At 65.4% G+C, this 24,040-nt stretch overlaps 6 protein-coding genes across 12 annotated transcripts in view; 2 read left to right on the forward strand and 4 right to left on the reverse strand.

The window, feature by feature from the left end:
* TMEM59L (transmembrane protein 59 like) overlaps nucleotides 1-731 on the reverse strand; it is a 7,435-nt gene extending 6,704 nt beyond the window's left edge. The window contains exon 1 of the mRNA XM_061474743.1: nucleotides 524-731. Coding sequence (XP_061330727.1) covers nucleotides 524-700 — 177 coding nt within the window. The 5' untranslated portion in view covers nucleotides 701-731. The remainder of the gene's footprint in view (nucleotides 1-523) is intronic.
* Nucleotides 732-5,133: 4,402 nt separating this feature from the next.
* On the forward strand, nucleotides 5,134-12,806 carry CRLF1 (cytokine receptor like factor 1). Of its 3 annotated transcripts, none has more exons than XM_061474731.1 (8): nucleotides 5,134-5,318; nucleotides 9,595-9,873; nucleotides 10,365-10,494; nucleotides 10,875-11,044; nucleotides 11,233-11,390; nucleotides 11,468-11,636; nucleotides 11,903-12,092; nucleotides 12,207-12,806. In XM_061474731.1, the coding sequence occupies exons 1-8, from the start codon at nucleotides 5,246-5,248 to the stop codon at nucleotides 12,526-12,528; spliced, it is 1,491 nt and encodes a 496-aa protein (XP_061330715.1). In that variant the 5' UTR covers nucleotides 5,134-5,245; the 3' UTR covers nucleotides 12,529-12,806. The 3 variants fall into 3 exon arrangements, with proteins under 3 accessions (XP_061330715.1, XP_061330713.1, XP_061330714.1); XM_061474729.1 differs by having other exon boundaries at nucleotides 5,138-5,318; nucleotides 11,903-12,081; nucleotides 12,207-12,365; XM_061474730.1 differs by having other exon boundaries at nucleotides 5,138-5,318; nucleotides 11,903-12,085; nucleotides 12,207-12,350.
* On the reverse strand, nucleotides 11,961-15,440 carry REX1BD (required for excision 1-B domain containing). 3 transcript variants are annotated; one of them, XR_009747100.1, is made up of 6 exons: nucleotides 15,389-15,440; nucleotides 14,926-15,008; nucleotides 13,988-14,192; nucleotides 13,815-13,903; nucleotides 13,340-13,521; nucleotides 11,961-12,051 (listed from the first exon to the last, which is right to left on the reverse strand). XR_009747100.1 is itself a non-coding variant. In XM_061474773.1 (5 exons), exons 1-5 carry the CDS (start codon nucleotides 15,389-15,391, stop codon nucleotides 13,449-13,451), a joined length of 453 nt encoding a protein of 150 aa, XP_061330757.1. In that variant the 5' UTR covers nucleotides 15,392-15,440; the 3' UTR covers nucleotides 12,962-13,448. The 3 variants fall into 3 exon arrangements, 1 of the variants encoding a protein (XP_061330757.1); XR_009747099.1 differs by lacking the exon at nucleotides 11,961-12,051 and adding an exon at nucleotides 12,962-13,191; XM_061474773.1 differs by lacking the exon at nucleotides 11,961-12,051 and having other exon boundaries at nucleotides 12,962-13,521.
* FKBP8 (FKBP prolyl isomerase 8) lies at nucleotides 14,939-23,967 on the forward strand. Of its 2 annotated transcripts, none has more exons than XM_061474712.1 (9): nucleotides 14,939-15,055; nucleotides 18,904-19,164; nucleotides 19,281-19,450; nucleotides 19,589-19,677; nucleotides 19,949-20,166; nucleotides 20,238-20,410; nucleotides 20,513-20,590; nucleotides 22,764-22,901; nucleotides 23,118-23,967. In XM_061474712.1, exons 1-9 carry the CDS (start codon nucleotides 15,019-15,021, stop codon nucleotides 23,202-23,204), a joined length of 1,251 nt encoding a protein of 416 aa, XP_061330696.1. In that variant the 5' UTR covers nucleotides 14,939-15,018; the 3' UTR covers nucleotides 23,205-23,967. The 2 variants fall into 2 exon arrangements, with proteins under 2 accessions (XP_061330696.1, XP_061330697.1); XM_061474713.1 differs by lacking the exon at nucleotides 14,939-15,055 and adding an exon at nucleotides 18,621-18,748.
* UBA52 (ubiquitin A-52 residue ribosomal protein fusion product 1) lies at nucleotides 15,586-16,521 on the reverse strand. Its single transcript, XM_061474777.1, has 5 exons — nucleotides 16,448-16,521; nucleotides 16,204-16,323; nucleotides 16,029-16,115; nucleotides 15,822-15,924; nucleotides 15,586-15,729 (listed from the first exon to the last, which is right to left on the reverse strand). Exons 2-5 carry the CDS (start codon nucleotides 16,304-16,306, stop codon nucleotides 15,636-15,638), a joined length of 387 nt encoding a protein of 128 aa, XP_061330761.1. The 5' UTR covers nucleotides 16,307-16,323; nucleotides 16,448-16,521; the 3' UTR covers nucleotides 15,586-15,635.
* On the reverse strand, nucleotides 16,769-18,458 carry KXD1 (KxDL motif containing 1). 2 transcript variants are annotated; one of them, XM_061474761.1, is made up of 5 exons: nucleotides 18,286-18,451; nucleotides 17,975-18,082; nucleotides 17,743-17,895; nucleotides 17,386-17,432; nucleotides 16,769-17,094 (listed from the first exon to the last, which is right to left on the reverse strand). In XM_061474761.1, the coding sequence occupies exons 2-5, from the start codon at nucleotides 18,067-18,069 to the stop codon at nucleotides 16,859-16,861; spliced, it is 531 nt and encodes a 176-aa protein (XP_061330745.1). In that variant the 5' UTR covers nucleotides 18,070-18,082; nucleotides 18,286-18,451; the 3' UTR covers nucleotides 16,769-16,858. The 2 variants fall into 2 exon arrangements, with proteins under 2 accessions (XP_061330745.1, XP_061330744.1); XM_061474760.1 differs by having other exon boundaries at nucleotides 17,743-18,082; nucleotides 18,286-18,458.
* Nucleotides 23,968-24,040: the final 73 nt, after the last annotated feature.

A 24,040-nucleotide genomic window follows, 5' to 3' on the forward strand; every position in this document is an offset into this window, starting at 1 on the left:
GCCCCCCCCCTGCCAGCACCGTGCCCGTCCCCACCGGGTGACACCCCCAACCCGGGGCAGCCACTGGGGTCACCCAGGCCCTGCTGAGCCCCGGGGTGCACCCCAAAGCCGGGGTGGGTGAAACCACCGCGGCCCCCCCACCCCCCCGAAAGCTGTGCTGAAAACCGGGGCTCCCGTGGTGCTCCCAGTGTCCCCATGGTGCTGCCCGGGGGGGGTGGCTGGTGTGGGGCCGTGTGACGGTGGCGATGCCGGTAGTGGGTGCAGGGTGGGTGCCCCTCGTGCTCCTGCTCCCCCCATGTGCCCCCGGTGCTCCCGGTCCGTCCCCCCCCTTCTTGGTACCCCTGCTGCTGCCATCCCCCTGATGCTCCCAAACCCCCCCCCGGTGCCGCTGCTGCTCCTGGCATTCCCGGTGCTGCTGATGCTTCGGGTACCCCCCATGCTCCCGGTGCCCCCCGCTGCTCCCCCCCCCCGCGCTGTTCCCGGCACCCCGGTGCCGCCGGTACCCCCGTGCCCGGTGACTCACGGCGGCGGCCCGGCGCGGGAGGCTGCGGCCGCACTGCCCGCGGCACCCGGCGGTGTCTCCCAGCTGGGGCGAGAACGGGTCGGGGGCGGCGGCGGCGGCGGCCAGGGCCAGGCCGAGGGCGAGCAGGGCCCGGGGGCTGCGGGCGGCCATGGCGGGCGCGGAGCGGAGCGCACCCATCGCCGCCACCGGCCCCGCCGTGACGCGCCGTGCGCCGGGAGGGGGCGGCGGGGGGAGCCGGGGGCGGGGGAGCAGCCGCAGCCTGCGCAGCTCCGCCGGTACCGGCACCGACACCGACACCGGGAGCGGCGGGCGGTGCTGGAGAGGGGCGGAAGGACGGGGGTGCACGGGCACCGGGGGACGCGCGGGCACCGGCGGTGCGGAGGGACCTCGGGATGCAGGAGGAGCCGTGGACCAGGGAGTGCTCGAGCGCTGGGGGGTGCAGGAGAACCGGGAGATGCACGGGGACCAGAGGGTGCAGCGGGAAGGACCCCGACGGAAGCAGGGGGCACACAGGGATCGGAGTGGCACAGCAGGCCTGGGGTGCAGACGGATGGGGGGAGCAACATCCGGCAGCACAGAGGAAAAGGACTGGGGAGAAGAGGGGGTCTGGGGTGGTACGGACGCTGGTGGCGCACAGAGACAGGCCCCCCAGGGACCGGACCCCAGGAGGGCACAAGGGGGCTTATCCCCAGGCAGCATTAGCCCCAGCCGTGCCACCCTCCATGGCCCTCGGGGCCTCCCCGAGTTGCCTTCGTGCATCGCACCCTCACCCTCCTCACCCTCGCCCCGCGGGGCCCCCCCGGCCGGGCACTGGGCCCTCCCTGACACCCCAGATTTACAGCTTTGATTTCCCAGGGTTTAAGAGACATAAAAGGCGCAGGCTTGGCCCCGCTCGCCGCTGCCCTGCCCAAGAGCCTTATTTATGGCAGCACCCCAAAGCGGGCCCGGGGGGAGGAGGAGGAGGAGGAGGGCTGGGGGCTTCGCTAACCTCCAGCCCTAATGGGGAACACATGGCAGGACCCCGGCGTGGAGAAGGGGGGGGGTCTCTTGGTCCCAGCTCAGGATTGAGGGGGGGCTCCACACCCCGGGTTAGGGGCAGAGGGGTGCGGGTGGCCGGATCCCCTCGGGGGTGGCTGGGGGAGCTCAGCCCAGTGTCCCCCCCCCGGGAGCAGGGAGTGGGGCCTCTCCTCGCCCCGCTGAGCTCCGCCAGCTTATTCATCTTGTTAATCAAACCAGGGCCGGGAGAAAATGTGCTCGGGCCGGGCTGGCGGGGCTGCCAGGTCCCCCCGCTCCCCCCTTCCCCTCCTGGAGCACGGCCAGCCCCTCGGCCTCGTGTCCGGCACCGGTGACTAATGGCCAAGTAAATGGGGTAGATTGGGGGCTGTCACCGTAAATCACGGCACGGCGCGGCCGCAGGTGAAGTTCCCATCGGCCGGGGCGGGGGGGGGGGGGTAGAACCGGAGCCCTGACCCCCGGCCAGGACCGGATCCCAGCGGACGGAGTGCGGGGAGCACCGCGCAGCCCCTGCGCATCGCTCCCACCGCACCTGCCCGCACCGCGCCGGGCGCCGGCCCCGCTCCATCCTCTCCGCCTGGACCGGCAGAGCCCTTTCCCAGGCAGTAACACTCCGGTTGGCAAATATTTGCTGCGCTCCCTCCTCCCCTCTCCAGAAACACTCGATCCCTTCGCGTTTATCACTACTGACCTACATTTTCCTTCCCGGAGCCTTTCATGAAGCTCTCCCCACAGTCCCACCGTGTCCCAGCCCCACAGAGCCCATCCCTCGTGCTCAAGCACCCCCTCGACATCAACCACATTTTTTCCCCCCTTTAGAGATCAGCGAACTCCCGAACTCCGTCCCGGCCCTTTTTGAGCTTCCCAAAGCAAACAGAGGCGGGAAGGTGCGGCCGCCCGCAGCGAGGATGCTCTTGAGCACAAGGGTTGTGCTATGGGAGGTGGCAGGGAAGGGGTTAAGCGGGTTATAAATTACCCATGGATGTGGAAATGTGACTGAGAGGAATATAAAGCAAACTCTGACTGCTGGATTCTTTGCATTTCTAGCCTCTTTATTTTTCCCCCAGGTCACTTTAAAAGGATGCAGGCAGAGGCAGCTCCGCTGCGCCTCTCCTCCTGCCTTTTCTGGGGTTTGGGGGGGGGTTGCTGTTTGTTTTTTACACCCTGGCCCTTGAGCCAGATGCTGTCTCTGTCCAAGGACTTTATGGAGTGAGCTCTGGCTGGGAAATCAAGTAATTAGATTAATTCAGGGTAGATGTGCTGGGCCCAGCCACAGTGACACATGATGGAGGGCTGGCAGGAAGGTGATGTCTGGTGCGAAGCCAGACTGAGGATGCTCAGCCCAGGTCTGGGGGTGTCACCAGGCCCACCCCGGGGGCCTGGATCTGTCTGGGGAGGGTCAAATCCCACCTGGGCATTGGGGGGAGCTCACGGCTGTTTGGGAGCTTGGCCCCACGGCCAGGTCCTGCCCTGCAACAGGGCAAAGGCCCTGGGAATGGAGCCACGCCGGGGGGGGGGGACCACGCCAGCCCCAAGGGACCCCCGCGCTGACGCTGACGGCACGGCCCGAGGGTCAGTGGGGGCCGGATCCTGCCCCAGCCGGTGCCTGCGGGCTGGTGGGCAGGAGGAGCGGCCCGTTAAAGGTCATTGTCAAAGGGCAGCGCTGACCGCATCTGCCGCTGCCCCGGGCGCTGACTCAGAGCCGGAGCGCGGCTCTGTCATCTCCGGCTGCTCCCGGCGCTGCCGTGGGGCCGGCTCCTGACCCCCGCATCTGGGGACCTCAGGCAGGGCAGGGCTGGATGTGTCCCCCCGTCCTGTCCCCCTCCCACAGCTTCGGGTCCTGATGGATGCTGCTGTGAGACGGGGAGGGCGACATCCTCGAGCCACGTCCCAGGTGACACCAGCGGGGACCGATGCTTCCTGCTCTTCCCAGCACCACTGTCCACCCACCTCCCCTCCGACCCTCCAGCACAGCCTCAAGCCACCTCCCGATGTTCCTCTGCTGGAGCTGGCCACGTCCTCTGTGCCAACGCCAGGGCGGGTGTCGCTCCTTGCCCCCTGGGAGCCCACCCCTCCCTGCTTCCCACTTCATCCTTGGCTCCAGGTGGAAGCGGAGGGGCTCGGCGGGGGTCAGGCGGGTGCAGCGGTGAAGGCAGCGCAGGTGGGCAGCCGGGGCTCCGCCATTCCCCCCCCCCCCCCCCCCCGCAGCATCCAGGGCTGGCTCCCGGCCCGGGGTGGCTTCCCGAGGGGCCGCGGGCCGTGGGTCGGGACCGCGGGCGGCCTCGGCCCCCGGGGCTGCCGTGATTCAGCCTCCGGGCTGCGGCCGCTGCCGCCCCTCAGGCTGGGTGGCTCCGGAGCCTGACGTTTTTGGGAAATTTCAACAGAAACGCTTCAGAAGCTTCCAAAAAACAGGACGATGGGAAACAGCCTCCCCCCCCCGTGCTCCGCTTCCTAATCCCTGCCCTCCCAGCAACCCCCGTGTCCCTGCATGGCTGCAGGGCTCAGCACCCCCCGGCGCAATGGGGCAGGGGCTCAGTCGTGGTGTCACCCATTTGGGTCACCCAGGTGTTCCCTGTGCTCTCCACCCTCTGCCCCCTGCACGGAGCGATGTCCCTGTTCTCGCAGCCATGGATTCGAGGCGCAGAGCTAGGGCAGGGAGCTCAGGGACAGGGAAAGCCACTGGACAATGGCCCCGTGGACCAGAGATGCCCTCAGAGTCCCCCACAAACCTCAGCCATGGCTGCGGTCCCACAGCCTCGGGGTTCCCATCCCTGTGCCAGCCTCAGGGTCAGGGCCACCACGTCCCTGCACGTCCCCTCTGTGGTGAGGGGAGCATGACCCAGGCACCCCCCAGCATGGGGTGCTCTCAGGGCCCCCCATCCCTCACCCCACAGCTCAGGGGACCGCAGGGACACCCAGCTGAGGACAGCCCATGCGTGGGGGGACAAGTGGCCTTGCCACCACCAAGACCCAGGGCTCTGCCACTCACCCCGGGGGGGGGCTGCAAAGCTCCGGTTGCCACCGAGTCCCGGGTGGGGGGACGGGGAGAGGCCCCGCGATGGGGAGTGATGCCCGAGGGGACACCTTTGCTGTGGTGCCAGCGGCACAACCAGCACTGGGCTGTTCAAGACCCCTGGGGACAAACCCAGCCCCAAGCCTGGTGCTTTCCCACTTTTTGGTGCTTTTTTTTTTTGGGGGGGGGGGGGGGAGGGGTGTGGAACCAGAGGTGATGCTTCCATGGAAAACACTGGGATTTTCGGGCAGAAATCCCCGTTTTCACCCCAGAATAAGTAAGAGGAGGGCTCTGGTCTCCTGAATGCGCTTTCCATGGGAGAAGCCCCGGGGGTCCGACCCCTGGAGCACGGGAGGGTCCGTGGGGGCCACGCGTGAGTCACCGGCCCCGGGGCGGCTCCTCCTCACCCACCGAGGGGCTCGGGGCAGCGGGACCCGGGGGGGGGGGGCAGCACCGCGGGGCAGCGCCGGGCGGGCGCCGGGGGTGGGCACCGGGGCCGGTACCGGAGCGGGACGGCGGAGCCCCGGGGCCGGTGCCTTTCTGCCCCCCCGGGGGCGGGCCCGTGCCGGGCGGGGCGGGGCCAGGGCGGCAGTTGGGGCTTGGGTAACCGGGGGTTGCTCAGACTTGCTCGGGACTTCCCCGGACGCGCCGGTGCGCTCCGCAGCCCCGGGCACCGACGGGCACCGGAGCCGGCCATGGCGCCGTTACCGCTGCTCCCGGTCCTGCTCCTGCTCTGCCCGCGCCTCCTCCGCGCCGACCCCCTCGCCTGTGAGTACCGGGAGCACCGGGCGGCTCCCGCAAGGTGGGCGCGGGGCGGGCGAGTCCCGGGGGTCCCGTCGGGGCCGGGGCGGGCGCTGCGCGGATCCCCCCACCGGGGCTCCCCCGGTCAGCGCGGGGCCGGCCCGTGCCTTGTGCCCCCCTCCAGACCGCGGGGTGCGGAGGGGCCTCGGGAGCGGGGGGGGCACCGCCGGGCGCACCTCGGGGCTGAGCTTCGCCTCCCGTGGCCGGTAACGGGGACCCCCCCATAGACGGCAGCCGGGACCCCGCGGGACCCCCCTGCAGGCAGCAGGGACCCCCAGCCCTGCCCGGTCCCGCAGCCCAGCAGGGACCCCCCCCCTCCCCGCAGAGAACAATAGAGGAGCCTTTCTTGCTCCCCCCCATCCGTGGCAGCAGCGGGGACCCCCCTGGCCCCCAGGAGCAGCCAGGACCCCTGTCCCCATGGAGAAGAGGAACCCTCCCCCCGGGAAGGGTCTGTCCCTCCCTGTCCCCCCCCCTCGCCGTGCAGCCCCCCCCCCCCCCCCCCCTCCCGGAGAACAATGCGGCTCCATTCCCCACCCAGGACAATGGAAACCCCCGTCCTCCTCCGTCCGGAGAACAATAGCGAGCCCCCTCCTCACACCCTCGGGAGCTGTGATCCCCCTTTCTCCTCGCCAGAGCCTCTGAGACCCCCCCCTCCTGCTGAGAACAATGGGGACCCCCTTTTCCCTCGGGAGAGCCGTGCTCCCCCCGGCCCAGAGAACAATGAATCCCCTTTTCCCCTCCCAGAACAATAGGGAGCTCCCTCCCCCATGGAGAACAATGAATCCCCCTACACCCCCCCCCCAAAAAAATACCCCCCCTGGGGGGCTCATCATTGGTGCCCATTGGGGGTCCCACCCAGTAGTGGCAGGTCCAGGAGGTGCCACCTGTGGGCAGCCTCAGCCCCACGGGGATCGGGGTCCCTCCATTGCCATGGTGGGGGGCACAATGCCCCAGGAGTGCCCCCCCGTCCCTGCAGAGCCCTAAACCCCAATTAGCCACCGTCCCACCCGTCGCCTCGTTTGCTTCCCTCCGGCCCGAGCGAGGCGAGATCCCATTCCCCGCAGCAGGAAGTTTGGCTTCCTCCCTATGATGGGAATTTCTCAAGGCGATGGATGTTCGCTCCGACGCGCAGACGGGTCCCGCCAAGGAACGGCACCGCTCGGCAGCTCCCGCGGCACCGCCACCGCTCCCACAGCCCCTGACCCATGCGTGGTGTTAACGGGGAAGCCTCACAGAGCGTTAAATGGGGCCAGAATTGCACAAGTGTGGGAGAGAGGAGGAAAAATGCTCCAAAAATCCCTGTAGGAGCCATTATCGGCAGCTCCCAAACCCGGGCGGGTTTTGGCGTGGAGCGGTGCCCATCCCGGTGCCTTCCCGGTGGCCAAAGGCGTTGATCCCACCCGGGACAACGTGGGGCTGTGCCTGGACCCCCGCTGGGGCTGACCCTGCTCCTCTCACCTCGCCCTGCTGCGGGGGTGCTGCTCGCTGCCACCCGGCACCCCCATTTCCCCCCCCATCGGGGTCCGGTGCTGCTGGCCGGGATGAGCCCTCACCCCATGGCCCCTCGACGTGTGGCGCTGGGGGCCGGCGAAGCCAAATCTCCTTTTAGAGAGCGAACGTTTCCCCTCTGCTCAGCGCGGCCGCGCTCGCTGGAATGCCGGGGCGTTATATAAACCCCTCCTCGAGCTGCGGGGTGGGCACCACGAACAGCAGTGGGAGAAGGGAAAGGGGGAAAGAGAGTGGGAAAGAGGGAGAAAGCGCTTCGGAGTGCCTGCGAGCCTCCTCGCTTGGGCTATCGAAAGGCTCTCGATGGATGTATGGACTCCTTTCTATTGGCTTTTCGTGCTGGATTTGGGGCTGCCCACGTTTCCTTTTGTTCTTCGGGGCAATTATCCCTATTTTTCCTCTACCCCCCTGCACGTCTCCATAAAGCTCTTTTGAACCGCGTGAGCTCTGACACTTATCGGAGGGGTTTTGCCTTTTCTCTCCCAACTCCTTAAAACCCCGGTATCAAACTCAAATGAAATCCGGCCCTTCGGAAGGAAGAGCATAAACGTTCCCGACACCTTGGAAATGTGGTTTTACTTTATAGCATTACTTAGCACCTGATCAGCATTTTTTTTGTGCAATAGGAAAGCCATAAAACCCCCGAGCAGGTATTTTCCCTGCGACTCGCACATTCCACAGCCCGCCTGTGTCTCTCCGGCCCTTTCCTCTCCGCTCAGAAAACTTCACACTTTTCCCTTTTAAAACACATGTTCGGGCTGTGGCTGTGGGGGGGAAATGCAAGGGGGGGAAAGAAAAGGGGGGGGGAAAAGGCAAAAATTGGCTCCTCCAGAGGCTCCTGCTTGGAGGAGAGAAAGGAAAGAAAATCAAGGGGAAAAATAGAGAAATTGGGATGCAATCGGCTCCTCCGCAGGGTCCTGCTCAGAGGACGGGAAACGTGTCTGGTTTACGGCGCTCGTGTGTGTTTCTGGGGCTGTTTAGATTAAGATTTAGGAGAATTAGGGCCCGAGCGCCGGGTGTGCAATCGGCAGAGCTGGAGCAGCCCCGGCTCGGCGCTCTCGGCTAATGGAGGAGCTGGTGCTGGGTGGGCTCTGGCAGGGCTGGGGATGCCTGTTTTGGAGGCCTCGATGGAAGAGGGGGTGATCCAGGGGCTGAATCCCCCCGGGAAGGGTTTGCTTTGTTGGGGGGCTGTGGTACGGATCCGTGCCATCACCGTGGATTCTCGCCATGGCTGCGGATGTAACCCTGGGGCTCCCATCACCACCGTGTCCCAGATGCTTTCCCACCCACCGCAGCGGCATCCCCGGGGCGCCGTGGGTGGATCTCCAGGGCAATGAGGATTGGGAGCATTAATTGTGCCGAGGTGGGAGCCGGGCGGGCGCTGAAAGCCGATCGGGGCCCCGGAGGTCGGAGGGGAGAGGAGGTCACGGCACTTTCCGGGAGGTAATTTGGGATATGAGCCTGGCGCGTGCGGACGGAGCCGATAAGGCTGATGGACGCGGGGGAGCCCGGAGTGGGCTTGGGGGAAGCTGCTCTTTGAAGCCTGGTGGCAAAGGGGTCCCAAAGTAAAGCAGCAGGAGGGGAGGGAGGCTTGGCCATCACAGGGGGTGTCCCCAGCATGGACCCCCCTTGGGGGGCCCACTGGGGCACAGGGATGCGTTGAGGTGCGAGCGCTGGGTTTGGCAGAGCCCGGTGGCACGTGGCTGGGGCCGGGTCGGTGCTGGGCTCCGTGGGGAGCTCCCGGTTGGTGCCGTTGGAAAAGGGATGGGGAAGGAGCCCCAAAGCCTCCCCAGAGCTGCTCTGGAAATCCTTTTGTCAGGAAGCATTCACAAAGCCACAGCCCTGCCCCGGGAGCCCCGGCGTGGCCGAGGCCCCCCCAGCCTCGTGCTCCACATTCCCAAAGGCAATTCCCAGCCTGAATCCCCCTGGATCCTTCGAGGAGCCCTCGAGCTTGCGGCAAGAGCGCGGCTGAGCTCCGGCCCCTGCTGAGAGGGGCTGGGAGGGGATAAATACAGACCTGAGTGCATAGAAAAGAATCATTCCAATAGATATAGATGCAAAATGTGTTTAAGTAGAGATAAAATCGATAGAGAATATATTTAAGCCAATAGAAAATACATGGAAATTGATATAAAATATATTTAAATATATGTAAAATAAATGCAAATGAATATAAAATAAATATAAATGGCTATAAAATATATGTAAATGGATATAAAATACATTTAAATGGATATAAAATATATTTAAATAGATATAAATGATACTAAATACTTAAATAGATATAAAATGTATTCAAATACACAGAGTGTATACAAAAGTATTTAAATTTATATAAAATTGATATTAAATGTATTTAAATGGATCTAAAATAGATAAAAACTGCATTTAAATGGTAAAAAAATGTATTTAAGTAGCTATATAATGTATTGAAGTAGTTATAAAATGTATTTAAATAGCTAAAAATCGAGCATATATTTAAATAGATACAGAATATATTTAAATAGCTATAAAGTAGATGCACCATGTATTTAAATGGATATTATGCACATATGCCCCATCCCTGGCAGTGTCCAAGGCCAGGCTGGGCACAGGGGCTTGGAGCATCCTGCCCTAGCAGAACGTGGTTGGACCTGGATGAGCTTCCCACCCCACGCCGCTCCATGCCGATGCTACAGACACGATGTTCCGTCTCTCTGATGTTTTCTGCCCCCCCTCTTTGTGTCTCCGGCTGCAGACCCCGCAGTGATTTCCCCCCAAGACCCCACGCTGCTGATCGGCTCCTCGCTGGTCGCCACGTGCACGGTCAGCCCGGACTTTCACCTGAAAGCCGAGGACCTGTACTGGACGCTGAACGGCCGGCGCCTGCCCGCCGCCTCCTACGCCGCGCTCGGCCCCACCACGCTCAGCGTGGCCCTCGCCCGCCTCAACGGCTCCAAGCAGCAGTCGGGGGACAACCTGGTTTGTCACAGCAGAGACGGCGGCATCTTGGCCGGCTCCTGCCTTTACGTTGGACGTACGTCGTCGGCGCGGGCCGCGCTGATGCGGTGGGGAAGAGCCACGGCTCCCGGTTGGGAAGGATCCGCGCCGGGATTAACCCCTCGGGCTTCGCCAAAACGCGCTTGCCATGGCTGCTTGCGGTTGCTCCGCGTTAACCTCCCCGTGGCTTGCGCCCGGTGCCCCAGCCCCGCGTGCCGCAGGGAGGCTGTTTTGGCAAAGCCGCGGCAAAATTACTCTTGTCCGAATCAATAATCGTAAGATTGTTATCTCGGGCTATTTTAAGGACGATGCCATGTCCTAGGAACACAGAGGCATAACTGGGAACACGGCTTGGATTGGGGCTTTGGGCTGCTGCAGGAAAACAGCTCCACAGCAGGAGCCTGAACCCCTCCAGTAACCACGTCTGCAGCCCCCAGGCTGTGGTCGGAGGGGCCCACGAGCTGCATTTCACTGCTGCACCTTTTCATCTCCCTCTGTTTCTTACTGGTTTCTTTTTCTCTCTCCCAGTACCCCCAGAAAAACCAGTCAACATCACTTGCTGGTCCAAAAACATGAAGGACCTCACCTGCAAGTGGGCGCCGGGCACGGAAGGGGAGACCTTCTTGCACACCAACTACACCCTCAAGTACAAGCTCAGGTGGGCTGCCCGCCCTATCCCTGTTATTCGTTATAGTGGGATGGAAAAGCTGGTAGGGAATGGGGAGCCCGATGCCTTCGGGTGCTGGTGCCTGGTGTGATGTTTATGGTGGACTTGGCAGCCCTGGGCAAAAGGTTGGATTGGAATTGGTCCTAAAGGTCCTTCATCAACGTGGTTGATGCTGTGAGTCCGAGTTTCCCTGGGTCTTGCCTGCCCTGAGCAGTGTGCTGGGAAGGAGGAGGGTGAGGACACATACCCATGGTGTTGAATGGCCACGGTCCCAACTGGGAGCATCCGTGCCCTCTGGGGATGGGGGAGCATCCTCAGCTGGACCGCGGCACCCGGTGGTGCCGGTACCAGCACTCAGCGCCTCCCCACAGGTGGTACGGCCGAGACAACACGTGCCAGGAGTACCACACGGCCGGGCCCTACTCCTGCCACATCCCCAAGGACCTGGCCCTCTTCACGCCCTACGAGATCTGGGTGGAGGCATCCAACCGGCTGGGGGTGGCCGTCTCCGACGTCGTCATGTTGGACATCCTCGACGTGGGTGAGCGACGGCGACGTCGTGGTGCCACCACGGCACCGGTGACCTCACGGTGGGAACCGGCGGCGGGTTCACGCGCTGGGATTTGGGGGGGGAGGCAGCAGGAAATGGGTGATGTGTGAGCAGAATTGCTCCTAATCGAGTTAAGCTGCTTCCTCCGCATCTGCGGCTCCTTAACCCTGTCCCCGCAGTCACCACCGACCCGCCGCCGGACGTGCACGTCAGCCGGGTGGGCGACCTGGAGGACCAGCTCAGCGTGCGCTGGAGCTCCCCGCCGGCACTCAAGGATTTCCTCTTCCAAGCCAAGTACCAGATCCAGTACCGGGTGGAGGACAGCTCGGAGTGGAAGGTGGGCTCGGCATCGCCCGGCGGCGGTGGGGCGCGGTGCAGGATGCGGGACCACGCTGCCATCTCCTCCCTCTCTAGGTGGTGGATGATGTGGGCAACCAGACCTCGTGCCGCTTGGCCGGCCTCCGCCCCGGCACCGTCTACTTCGTCCAGGTTCGCTGTAATCCCTTCGGCATCTACGGCTCCAAGAAAGCCGGCATCTGGAGCGACTGGAGCAACCCCACGGCCGCCTCCACCCCGCGCAGCGGTGAGTGCCGCTGCCATCTTTGGGGGGCAGGAGATGCTGGCAGCACCGTGCTCCCCATCCTCAGCACACATGGAACATGCAGGGGGGTCCCTTCCCTGCTCCACACCCAGCACCTGGATTTCTTGCAAAAGAGCCGATTTGGAGCTCGGTTTCCTCACTCGAGAGCCAAATCCCCGCTGGTTTTCCTCTCCCCCGGCACCTCTCGCAGCGCGGTGGCAATGGGGGGGGGGGGTTGCCCGGTGCCACCGATCCCCTTGTCCCCGCAGAGCGAGCGGCGGGGGGCTGCGACCCCAAAGGAGGGGAGCAGAACACGACGCTGCGGCGGGAGCTGAAGCAGTTCTTCGGGTGGGTGAAGAAGCACGCCTACGGCTGCTCCAACCTCGGCATCAAGCTCTACGACCAGTGGCGCGTGTGGCTGCAGAAATCGCACAAAGCACGCAACCAGGTAGGTAAGGAGCCTTTCGCACTTCTCTCCCCGGCCTGGGGGGGCACTGGGTGGTGGTGGGGGGGGGGTACCGGGGCGGGTGGGCACGGACCCGGCGGCTACGCGTGTTCTGCTCCTCTCCGCAGGTGCTTCCCGGCGGTAAGCTGTAGCCCGCGGGGGCCCGAGCGCCGGCAGGACCACACGGGGCGCCCGGCGCCCGCCCGGGGCCACCCGCGGCCCCCCCGGCCCCGCCGGCGCGGAGCAGGAAGGCGGCCGGGGCGAAGCGCGGCCATGGGATGGGGTCAACGGGGGGGGCCGGGTTGGGCCAGCCCCGGCAGCCCCTCCTCACGTGCTGCGGGTCCGGTGCCCCCCGCACCCCGCGGCGAGGGGACCCCTCAGCCCTGCCCGGCTGGGGGGGGCACGGAGGCTTCGCTCCTTACCCGCCAGCCGGAGCAGCCTCTGGGATGAAAGGGGCAAGGGGGGGCTTCCCGGGTGTCCCCCACCCTCGGTGCAGCTCCCCCCCCCCCCAGCCCTGGGAAGTGATTTGGGCTCTTTTCTCCCCAGGGACCCATGTGCGAGCGCATGGGGGGGGGTCCGTCCCTGGGGAGCCACGTGGGCTGGGTTGAGGCTGCTGGGGTTTGCCCAGTGCCTGCTCCAATTTTGATTCAAACCAGCCTTATTTTGGTTCCATTTCAGTCAATTAGGAACAGATTTAAGCTTAATGCCAATAAACCTCTGAAACCCCACCAGGGTCTGCGTCAGCGGCAGCAGCGCGGGGATGGGGATGCAGCGGCAGCCAAAGGGGACCCGTGTCCGTTGTCACCCCATCCCCAGGGACCAAGGCGAGCCGGAGGGGGTGGCACTGGGGGACACAGAGAAGCCCGTTAGACCACACAACTCAGGCCAGCCCCACGGGGCAGGTTTATTTTGGATGACCATAGAAAGAGCGCTACTGGGGCACTGGAGCTCTGCCGGGGTTGGGGGTGCAGCAAGACACATGCTTTTGGGGGGCTGCTGCCCCTGGGGCTCCTGCTGGCAGTGAAGGCAGTGCTCATCTCCATGGGGATCAAAGCAAGGCAGCCCCTTGGCTTGCACGTTGTGGTTTTCCTTGGGCAAAAACCCCTGGTGCAGCTGGGAAGTGGAATCAGCCCCACGCTGCAGCCCTCTGCTGAGGGATGCTCAGGACTTAGGGGGACCCCGCTCCTCCTGGACAGATGGGGGTGTTCTTCACCCCTTCCAGCCTGTGCTCAAGAAAAGGGGCCGAGGGGAAGTTGCCCACCTTGCTGGGTGCTGTGGGTGCCCGGGTGGCTGCGCCGGGGGCCGGGAATGGCGCGCGGGGCCCCCGTTCCACCGCCCGGCCCCTCCAGCCGTTCCCACGGGGACATCCATCACTCGGCTTCTTCCGAATCGTACTTGAGGTCCTGGAGAATTTCGCTGATTGCCTCAATGGTTTTAATTAGCCTACGAGAGCGGATGGAAACTATAAATAAAGCCCATATGGAGCGTATTATGTGGGCCGCCTCGCCTTCCCCGCGCTGTTTATGAAACACTCAGCCCGGGGAGGCCGAGGGGACCACGCAGCATCGCCAAACCCTCCCCGGGGCTGCGGCCCCGAGCGCGGCTGAAGGCACCATCTGGGCCCCCCTGGGCCAGAGGGAGGGGAAATGTGGGGAGGGGGCTCCTATCCCCATGGGGAACGCTGCCATCCCGAAACGGGGGGAGAGAAGGAAACCGGCAGCGGGGCCACCACCTACTTGTGCTTGAGCTCCTGCACCTCCTGCTGGTGGGCATCCACGTGGGGCTGGTCCTGTGCCTGCTGCTGGGCCAGCTGGAGCTGTGCTGTCTGCATGGGGACACAGCGGGAGGTGGGACCCCCGCAAAGCAGCCCCGGGTATCGATGCCCCCCCCACACCGGCCCCACACTCACCAGCTGCAGCTTCTCCTGCTCCCGCTCCTGCAGCCGGGCCAGGTGCTGGGCCAGGTCGGGGCGGGCGAGCTCGTCCCGCAGGCGCCCGGCGATGCTCAGCACCTCGCGGGAGATGCTGCTGAAGGCCACCGTGATCTCGTGCACCAGCTGCCGGTAGCGAGGGAAGTCATAGTGCGGCGCGCTGCTCAGGTACGCGCGGTGGCCCCTGCGCGTGGGGGGAGCCACCGTCACCACAGCACAGCAGGATGGCGACACGCCACGGTCCACATCCTGGAGCTGAGCTCCCTTTGCCACAGGCAGCGCCAGTGGGGTTTTCATGTCATAGAATCATGGAATGGTTTGGGTTGGAAGGGACCTTAAAGCTCCTCCAGCCCCAACCCCTGCCACAGGCAGGGACCCCTTCCACTGGAGCAGCTTGCTCCAAGCCCCTGTGTCCAACCTGGCCTTGAGCACTGCCAGGGATGAGGCAGCCACAGCTTCTCTGGGCACCCTGTGCCAGCGCCTCAGCACGCTCCCAGGGAAGAGCTTCTGCCTAAGAGCTCATCTCAGTCTCCCCTCTGGCAGGTTAAAGCCACTCCCCTTATCCTGTCCCTACATCCCTTGTCCCAAGCCCCTCTCCAGGTTTCCTGCAGCCCCTTCAGGCACTGGAGCTGCCCTAAGGTCTCTCCTGCCCAGCTTTGGCAGCTCTTGGTCCCTCTGACCACGCAGCTCCACCCCTCACCCAGGACAGATCCGGCCGCCCCTTTCTGTGTGTGTGTGACAGGAGTCTCTCCCCTTCCCAGCCCAGCCCAGCCCAGCCCGTGTCCCGTCGGTCCCCCGTGTCCCGATGCTGCAGGGGGATGCAGGCACCCCCCGCAACCGGAGCTCAGCAGCTCCGCCCCGGCGGCCTCTGAACGAAGCCGGAAGGGAGAGGGGGGGGCTCCCTCCTCGGTACTCACTGCTCCAGCAGCCGGTACGCCTCGGCCCGCTCGCCCTGCAGCGCCCGCAGCCGCCGCAGCAGCGCCTGCACGGGCTCGCCCGTCTGCGGAGAGATGGGGACGGTGGCGGCGGGGGACGACGGAGCCACCGGTACGTGCCCGCGGCCTCACCGGGCGGCTCCGGAAACGCGGCTCCGCGCAGGGCCGGTGCTGACCGAGCCTGGCCCGTCCCGTCCCGTCCCGGTCCCCTTCCAGCGCCGGCCTTAGGGGAGCCCGGCGGCAGCGCTTGAGCTCAGTTCGGTACCGGCACCGGGAGCTCCTCCCGGCCACGTGTGCAGGGACCGAAGCGGCGCCGGGACCCCGCTTCACCGCCCCTGCCCATGCACCGGACATCCCGCACCGCCCCCGTGCCCGCCTCCAGGGCCCGGCCCCGGATCCCCCCCATCCACCCGGACGCGCCCTGCGGCCCCCGGTCCCCGCTCACCATGGCCCGGTCCCGGTCGCACGGCGCAGGCCCGGCGGAGGGCGGAGCGCGGCTCCACCGCCCCCTGCAGGCAGCGCCCGGTATCGCGCCTCCCCCCGAGCTCCCCCCGAGCTCCCCCCGAGCTCCCCCCGAGCTCCCCCCGCTCCGCATCCCCCGTTTATTTTCATTAAAAACCACGCGGATTTGAGCAAAAACCAGGCGGGGCTGAGCTCTTTATTGGCAGGGCGCGGGCAGAGCGGCGCCCGCTCTACTTGACCTTCTTCTTGGGGCGCAGGTTGTTGGTGTGCCCGCACTTCTTCTTGCGGCAGTTGACGGCGCGGGGGTGCAGGCGGGCGTAGCACCTACGGAGAGGGGGGAACGGGTCAGCAGAGCCCCGACGGCGGCGACGGGGGCCGCGGGGATGGGGATGGGGGGGGGGGGCACGGGTCCGTACTTGCGGCAGATCATCTTGTCGCAGTTGTACTTCTGGGCCAGCTGGCGCAGGGAGGGCTCGATGATGCCCCCCCGCAGGCGCAGCACGAGGTGGAGGGTGGACTCTGGAAGGAAACAGAGCGGTCACGGAGGAGACAAACGTTACACACACACACACACACACACACACACACACACACCCCAAACCAAGTGGTGCAGCCCGGGGTACCTTTCTGGATGTTGTAGTCGGCGAGGGTCCGGCCGTCCTCCAGCTGCTTGCCCGCGAAGATGAGGCGCTGCTGGTCCGGGGGGATCCCTGCGGGGCAGAGCGGTGCGGGGACTTGTTGGGGGGAGAGGGAACACACCGGTACCGCCCCCCCCCCCTCCCCGCCCCACACCGGTACCTTCCTTGTCCTGGATCTTGGCCTTCACGTTCTCGATGGTGTCGTTGGGCTCCACCTCCAGGGTGATGGTTTTACCGGTCAGCGTCTTCACGAAGATCTGCATCGTGGCACCGGCGGCTCCTGCGGGGAGCGCCCGCGCCGTCACCACCGGTGCCCCCCCCCCCCCCACCTACCTCCCCCAACCCCCACCGGACCCCCCTCCCCCCGATCCCGGCCTCCTTCCCCGGCTCCCGCCCGCCCGCACCCGCGGCCTCGCTGCTGAGAAAAGGGGCGACCGGAACCGGAATGCGCGCGGGGCCGCGTCACCGCCCCGCCCCGTGCGCGCCTGGCGCCAAGCGCCCCCTCCCGGCCGCTGCGCGCCAAAGCACCGGGACCCGCCCCACCGCGGTGCGGGGCAGCCCTCGTGTACCGGCGGCGAGGGGCACACGGGAGGATTCCCCCCCCCACTCCTGCCCCACGGAGCCCACCCGCGCCCCAAGCGGGCTCCGGAGCGCACAGACGACACGAGAGGCGTTTGAAAGCCACGTTTTACTGCTCTGCCCCCGCGAGGCACGGGGGCGCACACCCGTCCAGCACCCGCCTTCGCGTCCCTCTTCCCGGCAGAGAGAGACCCCGCTATGAACACAGCGCAGAAAGTTCCGCAGGGACCCGCCGCCTAGTCCAGGCCATCGGCTGTGTCCTCGTCTGTGAGACTCTGTCCGTTCACGGCCCGTAAATCGTACTGGCCTTGGGATAAATCCTCAAAATCCTGGCTCGTGGTGGGGGAGATGACGTCGGGGCTGGTGTCGCAGGACTCCGTGCTCTGCTCAGAGGTAGCGATGGTGGTCGTGGTGCTCTTCGGGATGGGGTCAAAGTCGTCGTCGTCCTCCAGGATGGGAGACTCGTGGATGTCTGCAAGGGAAGGCGCAGGCGTTGGTTCTGCTGCACCCAGCAGGACAATTGACTCAGTTCTAAGGTGTTGTCCGCCCATGTAACCAATACGTAAAGTGATGCCACATCAGTGAGCGGCCGTTTGGAACATCTCCCAAACGCATTTGATACAATCAAGGTGACTTTTAGCACAGGTGGATGTCTCGGCGGCTTCTCCCGACACCCACAGACCACCCGGTGCATCCTTAAGGAATGGGATTCTGACACAGGAGGGAAACCAGAGGGAAACCCATGCTGGGAAGATTCACTCACTGCTGAAGGCCTCCGGGTACTGCTTCGCCAGCTTCCCCTTCAGCGTCCTGGGGAGAGGAGGATGAGGTGAGGCTGCAGCGGAGCTGCTCATGGATATCACAACCGAGCTCTGGAGGTTCCTGGGGCTCCCTCCCCACCACCCCATCCCAGCACGTGCGGTGCTCCAAGTGCCAGCTCCCTCCCAAGGGAGCACAGCCCATCTCAGCTGGAGCGGGGCTGAGGGATCCCGAAGCTCCAGCAGCTCCTCTCCATGTTGCTTACCAGCACATTTGCCTCTCCAAGACCATTCCGTGTTCTCCCTTCCACCCCTCGCAGCCCACCCAGACCCGCAGCACCGCTCCCGTCCCCGCTGCCCACCGGATCCTCCGGAAGATGCCGTCCAGATCCTTCTTCATCTCCACCAGCGTCTTGGTGTGGTGGAGGAAGCGCTCGCTCATCTGCTGCATGCGGACGCTGGAGAGGTTGTTGAAGTTGAGCAGCATCTCGTTGGTCTTCTCAAACCGATCCAGCCTGCGCGGGGGAAGCGGGCGGAGCTCGGCACGGACCCCGGGAGGCTCCCGGTGCCGGTGCCGCTTCCCCCGGGACTCACATGTTCTTCTGGGCCAGGATGATGGCGTTGACATCCTCGGCGTTGACCATGCCCAGCACCCGCCCGCAGAACACCTGCGAGGCCGTGGGCTCCATCGCTTCTGCGGGACTGCAGGGGGCGGCTCAGCACCAGGAACGGAGACGCCGGTAACCGGGCCCCCTGCCGCTACCGGACCTACCCCCCCTTCGCTACCGCCGTGCCCAGTCCCGGGGCGGCCCCACACGCACCCACCGACGGTACCGGGGTCCCCTGCCTGCCCCACCCCCGCACTCCCCGGCCCCGGGGCCCGGCGCGCTCCGGGGCCCGCGCACCTGGGGGAGCCGGTCCCGCTGCTTCACATGACGGGAACGGCGGCGGCACCGGCGGCCGCACCTCGCTTCCGGGTACCGGGTCACGTCGAGCGCAACCCCGCGGCGCCAGCGTGCCCCTGCGTCACGGCGCAGAGCCGGAAGTAGTGGCGGGTGGTGGAGGGACAGGGACAGGGCCGGGACCTCCCCCCCGCGCCATCCCCGGGACATCCCGGGACCCCCCAACCCCCGTGCCAGGACCCCCGCCCCGCTCCCGCGGGCGCTCGCGGCACCACCCCCGCAGCGGCCCCTTTAAGGCGGCTCCAAGCCCCGCCCAGCGCTCGGCTGACGAACGTTCTCACCAGCCAATGGCGTCAGCGCGGTGGGCGGGGCGGGACCAATCGGAGCCGCGGGGCGGGGCCGGCGGGTTCGCGGGGCCGGGTGGGCGCGCGGCGGCCGTTGCCAGGGGGAGTCCCGGCGCGTGACGGTGACGTGGGGTCCCCGCGGGTGGCGGGAAGGCGCGTGGCGGTGGGGATCCCCTCCCCTTTTCCCGCGGTTACCGGACACTCCCCCCCCCCCCCCCGGTGCTGCCCGGTTCCGGTCCGCGGAGGCCCGAGCCCCGTCCTCCTTTCCCCGCTCCAGGTCGCTCCGCGGCGATGGCTTCGAGCGGGGAGGAACCGAGGAGCGGTTCCCCGGGCCGGGCGGGCAACGGCAACGGCCCCGAACCGGCGCTGGACACGGCGGAGGATTTCGAGGTGCTGGAAGAGGAGGAGGAGGAGGAGGAGGAGGACCTGAGCGAGATGCCGCCGCTGGAGGACGTGTCCCGGCCACCGGCCCCGCCGCCGGAGGAGCGGGGCGGGAGGGAAGCGGCCGAGGACCCCCAGGAGTGGCTGGATGTGCTGGGTGAGAGCCCGGGGCGAGCGGGGCCTCAGCACCGAACCGGGGCTGAGCAGGGCGGTGGGGGCCGGGCTCCCCCCTTCCCCGCCGCGGGTAACGCGGGGCCGGTGCTCCCGTCGCAGGGAGCGGGCTGCTCAAGAAGAAGACGCTGGTGCCGGGCCGGGGGGAGGACACGCGGCCCCGCAAGGGCCAGGACGTGACCGTGCGCCTGAAGGCCGCGCTGGAGGACGGCAGCGTGGTGGAGGAGAACCCTGCCCTCACCTTCACGCTGGGGGACTGCGACGTCGTGCAGGTCAGGGCTCCATCCGTGTGTGCGGGGCCGGACCGGGGCACGGGGAGGGTTCGGGGACCGTGGCATCCTCATTTGTGGGTTGGAAGCGGCCCCTCTGCCTTTGCTTTCGTTCCCACCCCATGATGTTTTTCTCTTCAGGCTCTGGACCTGTGTGTGCAGCTCCTGGAAGTGGGAGAGACGGCTTTGATCGTGTCAGATGCGAAGTACTGCTATGGAGCTCAGGGCAGGTGAGCGGGGAGGAGTGGAGCAGGATGGCTCTGAAAGCTGCCCCTGCTCTCCCAGTGCCAATCCAGCCACCATGCCACAGGTTCTTTGGGCAGGGAGATCCCACTCGTGTGGCACATGCAGGGGACAGCAGCGTGTCCTGCCAGGGGCAACAATTTGCATCATGACCCTTCCCAGGGAGCTCTGATTCCTGGTCTCTGGTGCTAAACCTCCCTGGCACAGCGCCCGTGGCACTGGCAGCGGTGCCATGGGTTTGTGTCCTCCTCTGCACAGGAGTCCTGACATCCCACCCAACGCAGCCCTCACCCTGGAGGTGGAGCTGCTGAAGGCTCGGGATGCCCCAGACCTGGAGCTGCTCAGCGGGAAGGAGAAGGTGGAGCTGGCCAACCGCAAGCGGGAGCGTGGCAACTTCTTCTACCAGCAGGCAGACTACGTGCTGGCCATCAACTCCTACGACATCGCGCTCAAGATCATCAGCTCCAGCTCGAAAGGTACCTGCCTGCTCCAGCAAAGGGTGCCCAGGCTCCCTTCCCGCTGTAACCTGCCCCTGGGGTCTTTGCAGTGGACTTCAGCCCGGGTGAGGAGGCTGAGCTGCTGGACGTGAAGGTGAAATGCCTCAACAACCTGGCGGCTTCTCAGCTGAAATTGGACCATTACGAGGCAGCTCTCAAGTCCTGTAACCTCGTTCTGGAGCACCAGCCAGGGAACATCAAGGCTCTGTTCCGCAAGGGCAAGGTGAGGCTGGGTGTGTGGCCAGCCTTTCCCCATGGCGTGGTGGAGAGCAGGACCAAGGGACAGACGTCACCCGTCCGGCTCAAGCCATATCCTGCTTTCCAGGTCCTGGCTCAGCAGGGCGAGTTCAGAGAGGCCATTTCCATCCTGAAGGCAGCGTTGAAGCTGGAGCCTTCGAACAAGGTAGGCTGCTGTGGCGTGCTGCTGGTGATCCTGCTGAGCTGCATGTCTGGGATGCTCTCTTCTTGTCCATGACCCTGCAAACCTCGGTGTCCCCATGGAAAGCTGATGTCCCCATAGCTGTTCCCAGCTCTCTCCAAGAAGGGAGGCTGGAAATAGCCCCCAGCCATGGGGCAATGAACCACATGGTGCAATGCCTGAGCTTGGCTGGGCTGGTGGCTCCCTTATCTCCATATTGCGAGCTCCCTCTTTGCTCTTTGGTCCCTGTTGGCAGGACTCACTGCCAGCCCAACCCCGCTCCAGCAATCCTTGTGTGCATGGTCCTGGCTGCTCCGGCCTTGCCGGCTGGTTCCATTGGCTTGTGCTGTGGCTGCGGGAGGTGGAGCAGAGCCGGGTGCCTGCAGACTGGCTCAGCAGCCCCGGGGTGATTCACTGCGTGGTGGGAGCAGCCTGGACCTCGTGCCAGCGCCAGGCCAGGGTCAGGAATTTCCTGTGGGTTAATGATCAGCTGCAGGACAGGATCCTTGGCACAAAGGGAAAGCCAGCGCCAGGAAATGGCCCCAGCCTGGGTGCGCTGGGGGCTGGTTCTACAGATTGGCTCTGACCCCAACTGGGTCTGGTGGTTTATCTACTTCTTTGGAACCGGAACATCGTGGTTTGTGTTGTGATCCGATGCAGGATGGAGTGCTGTGAAAGCGGGTCTTGGTGGTCCCACAGCACCCACAGAGCTCATGGTCTCACAGCACCATGGGGAAGGGCGGGCAGGATCGCGAGCCCTCCGCTTCCCAGCAGGGTTTGAATGAACAGGGTGCTGAGGGAGCCAACAGCACTGGGAGCAGCATTCCCGGTGCATCCCCGCACGTCACTGCCAGGGCGGCTGCTCTCCAGCCCATCCCAACAAAGTGTTATAATTGGAGAGGGGTGGAAAAATCCGGCTGCCCGGTAGTGACGTGACTGGAACCACAGGCGCAGCAGCCGAGGGGCCTCTCGGCTGCCGGTCAGCGTTAAACACACACCGGTGAGTCAGGGCCACGGCTACCGGGGTGAAAACACCCCAAAACCGCCCGGCTCCGCCTGCTTCTCTGGGGCCATCGGCACCTCCCGGCTCTTGTGAACCATCACAGCTTAGAATCACAGCATCAACCAGGGTGGAAATGACCTTCAAGCTCATCCAGTCCAACCATTCCCCACCACTAACCCATGGCACAGGCTTCGTCTCCACACTGTGTGAACACCTGCAGGGACGGTGCCTGCAGCCCTGCCCTGGGCAGCCTGTTCCAATGCCCGAGCACCCTCTGGGGCAGGAATTGTTCCTCAGCTCCATCTAAACCTGCCCTGGTGCAGCTTGAGGCCGTTTCCTCTTGTCCCATCCCTTGTTCCTTGGGAGCAGAGCCCAGCCCCTCCTGGCTCCATCCTCCCATCAGGCAGTTGTAGGGAGCCATCAGGTCCCCCCTGAGCCTTCTCTTCTCCCTTCTCCTCACCCCTTGGAGCAGGGAGGTGCCAGCGTGGGCTGGAGCCCGTGTGGGGCACAGGGAGGTGTCGGAGCCACCCGCAGCGTGGTGTCCCCAGCAGAGGGCACAGCACAGCCGCGGTGTTGGGCACCGTGGTGCTATGGCTGTGGCCGTTCTGCCACCGTGGGCTCAGGGCAGGGCTGGTGGTGCCGTGCTTGGCTCCGCAGCACCTTCTGCTCTGTGCGGGATGCAGGGGTTGCTCCTGCAGCATTCCCCGCAGGCGCAGCCATGGCCACCGCTCGGCACAGCCGGGCAGGTACCGGCGTGCTCCGGGTATTGCTGCAATCCTGCTTCCCACTTTCCTCAAGCCCACCTTCCCAGCCTGCTTCCAGACAGAGAAGTGGGCGCACTGGGGCATGTCTGTGTCCCTGAGGCAGACACTTCCCTGTGTAAAATCCTTTTCCTGATGTCTGGCATCAACCCTGGGGTTTGCTCCCTGCTGCTGCGCAGGGAATGGCTTGGGTGGCCCAAAGGACACAGGGGTGCTCAGCCCCACAGGACGCCCAACCCATCAGTGCAGGGCAGTGGGGCAGGATCAGGCCATCACCCCCCCCCCCTTGCTGGCTGCTTCTGAGCTGTTCCACAAAGCTGGCCCCGGGGCAATGGGGCCCGCTGGTGGTGGCCCTGTGGTCCCCATCCGCACAGCTCCACACTCTCCTCCCCAGACCATTCACGCCGAGCTCTCGAAGCTGGTGAAGAAGCACGCGGACCAGAGGAACGTGGAGACCGAGATGTACAGGAAGATGCTCGGGAATCCCAGCGCTGCCGGAGCCCCCGGGAAGTGCAAAGACAAACTGCGCTGGGTAAGGGCTGGGGCTGCACCTCCGGGGAGTGGCACAGGGGATGTGTGGGTGCCCCCAAGGTCCCTGGGGGTCACAGCGGTGCTGATGCTGATGTGGGGGCCTGCTTCGGGAAAGTCGGATCCCTGTGATTCCAGCGGAGGGATCCCACTTGTTCCCAGCGGCTGTGCAGGGTGGAAGCGCTGCCGTCCCCTCACAGCACCCGTGTCTCCTCCTCAGTCCATCCCCTGGAAGTGGCTCTTCGGTGCAACAGCCATCGCGCTCGGTGGCGTGGCCTTGTCTGTAGTCATTGCAGCGAGGAACTAAGGATGGCAACGGGGTGGCCCCGCGGCACAGGACCTGCACCGGGATCTGCCTCTCCCCTGCTGGGGCCTCGCCGACCCCTTCCCGTGGACTCCCAGGAATACGATGCTTTCTCTGCCGGAGGTGCCGAATCCCCCCTCCCGACGTCCCCCCGTATCTCTCCCGGTGGCGCAGCTGCGGGGATGGAGCCGCAGGCAGGGCACAGCCCCCCTGAGCCCCTGCCTGGCAATGTGGGGCTCAGCCCCCAGCCCCGAGGGTGTTGGAGGGAGCAGGAGCTCCTGCGCACCAGGACAACCGTGGCTGTCCCCAGACAAATGAGCCCCCATGGGTGCCGTGGTCTTGCTGGCACGGCGAGACAGTCAGGGGGAGGCACATGGAAGGAAAGCACATGGTATGAAGGGGCATGGTGGTCTCTGCAGGAAGGGAAGCGGTGTGGATGTGCTGTGGGGCACATGCAGTGACATTCCCCATGTCTTGGGGGGGCTGCCGGCGGCTCAGCCCTGCACCGGCACCCGCTCCCCTGCTCATCACTTCCCCAGAGCGTGCAATGTCCAAAGGAAGCCAAAGAACGCTGCGGCGGGCGGGATGCAGGGGGAGCGCCGGATGCTCTCTGGGGCTGGCTCGTGTGGGTCCAAGCTCTTTGGGGTCCCTCTTTTCCCTGCGGCTCTCTCCAGCCCCGGGGCTCAGCTCTGCCCCCGGGGGTTGTAGCACTTTCCTCCCACCCCAGACCGACTGTGAACTTCCCCAATAAAGGACAATTCCTTCACGCCTGCGCCTCGTCCTTGCCGAGGGACGGGGATGCTCCTCTTGGCTGCCCCCCTCTCACCCTACACGCGTGT

The sequence above is a fragment of the Pezoporus flaviventris genome, unplaced genomic scaffold, assembly GCF_033815535.1.
Source record: "Pezoporus flaviventris isolate CSIRO_AGI_PZ_B2104156 unplaced genomic scaffold, CSIRO_AGI_Pfla_v1 ptg000080l, whole genome shotgun sequence".
Classification (NCBI taxonomy): domain Eukaryota; kingdom Metazoa; phylum Chordata; class Aves; order Psittaciformes; family Psittacidae; genus Pezoporus; species Pezoporus flaviventris.

What these genes read in the sequence shown, in the direction of transcription:
- CRLF1 (XM_061474731.1), top strand. Translation starts at nt 5,246, where the DNA reads ATGGCGCCGTTACCGCTGCTCCCGGTCCTGCTCCTGCTCTGCCCGCGC. An exon ending in CCGCGCCGACCCCCTCGCCT is followed by an intron (nt 5,319 to 9,594) that starts GTGAGTACCGGG and finishes CTCCGGCTGCAG; the next exon opens with ACCCCGCAGTGATTTCCCCC. An exon ending in ACCCTCAAGTACAAGCTCAG is followed by an intron (nt 10,495 to 10,874) that starts GTGGGCTGCCCG and finishes GCCTCCCCACAG; the next exon opens with GTGGTACGGCCGAGACAACA.
- FKBP8 (XM_061474712.1), top strand. Translation starts at nt 15,019, where the DNA reads ATGGGGACGGTGGCGGCGGGGGACGACGGAGCCACCG. An exon ending in GGAGTGGCTGGATGTGCTGG is followed by an intron (nt 19,165 to 19,280) that starts GTGAGAGCCCGG and finishes CTCCCGTCGCAG; the next exon opens with GGAGCGGGCTGCTCAAGAAG. An exon ending in GCAAAGACAAACTGCGCTGG is followed by an intron (nt 22,902 to 23,117) that starts GTAAGGGCTGGG and finishes TCTCCTCCTCAG; the next exon opens with TCCATCCCCTGGAAGTGGCT.
- REX1BD (XM_061474773.1), bottom strand. An exon ending in GCGTACCGGCTGCTGGAGCA is followed by an intron (nt 14,193 to 14,925) that starts GTGAGTACCGAG and finishes CCCCACGCGCAG; the next exon opens with GGGCCACCGCGCGTACCTGA. An exon ending in GTGCAGGAGCTCAAGCACAA is followed by an intron (nt 13,522 to 13,814) that starts GTAGGTGGTGGC and finishes CCGCTCTCGTAG; the next exon opens with GCTAATTAAAACCATTGAGG.
- UBA52 (XM_061474777.1), bottom strand. Translation starts at nt 16,306, where the DNA reads ATGCAGATCTTCGTGAAGACGCTGACCGGTAAAACCATCACCCTGGAG. An exon ending in CAAGATCCAGGACAAGGAAG is followed by an intron (nt 16,116 to 16,203) that starts GTACCGGTGTGG and finishes TCTGCCCCGCAG; the next exon opens with GGATCCCCCCGGACCAGCAG. An exon ending in GACAAGATGATCTGCCGCAA is followed by an intron (nt 15,730 to 15,821) that starts GTACGGACCCGT and finishes CCCTCTCCGTAG; the next exon opens with GTGCTACGCCCGCCTGCACC.
- KXD1 (XM_061474760.1), bottom strand. Translation starts at nt 18,008, where the DNA reads ATGTCAACGCCATCATCCTGGCCCAGAAGAACATGTGAGTCCCGGGGG. An exon ending in GGCATCTTCCGGAGGATCCG is followed by an intron (nt 17,433 to 17,742) that starts GTGGGCAGCGGG and finishes TCCTCTCCCCAG; the next exon opens with GACGCTGAAGGGGAAGCTGG. An exon ending in GTACCCGGAGGCCTTCAGCA is followed by an intron (nt 17,095 to 17,385) that starts GTGAGTGAATCT and finishes CTTCCCTTGCAG; the next exon opens with ACATCCACGAGTCTCCCATC.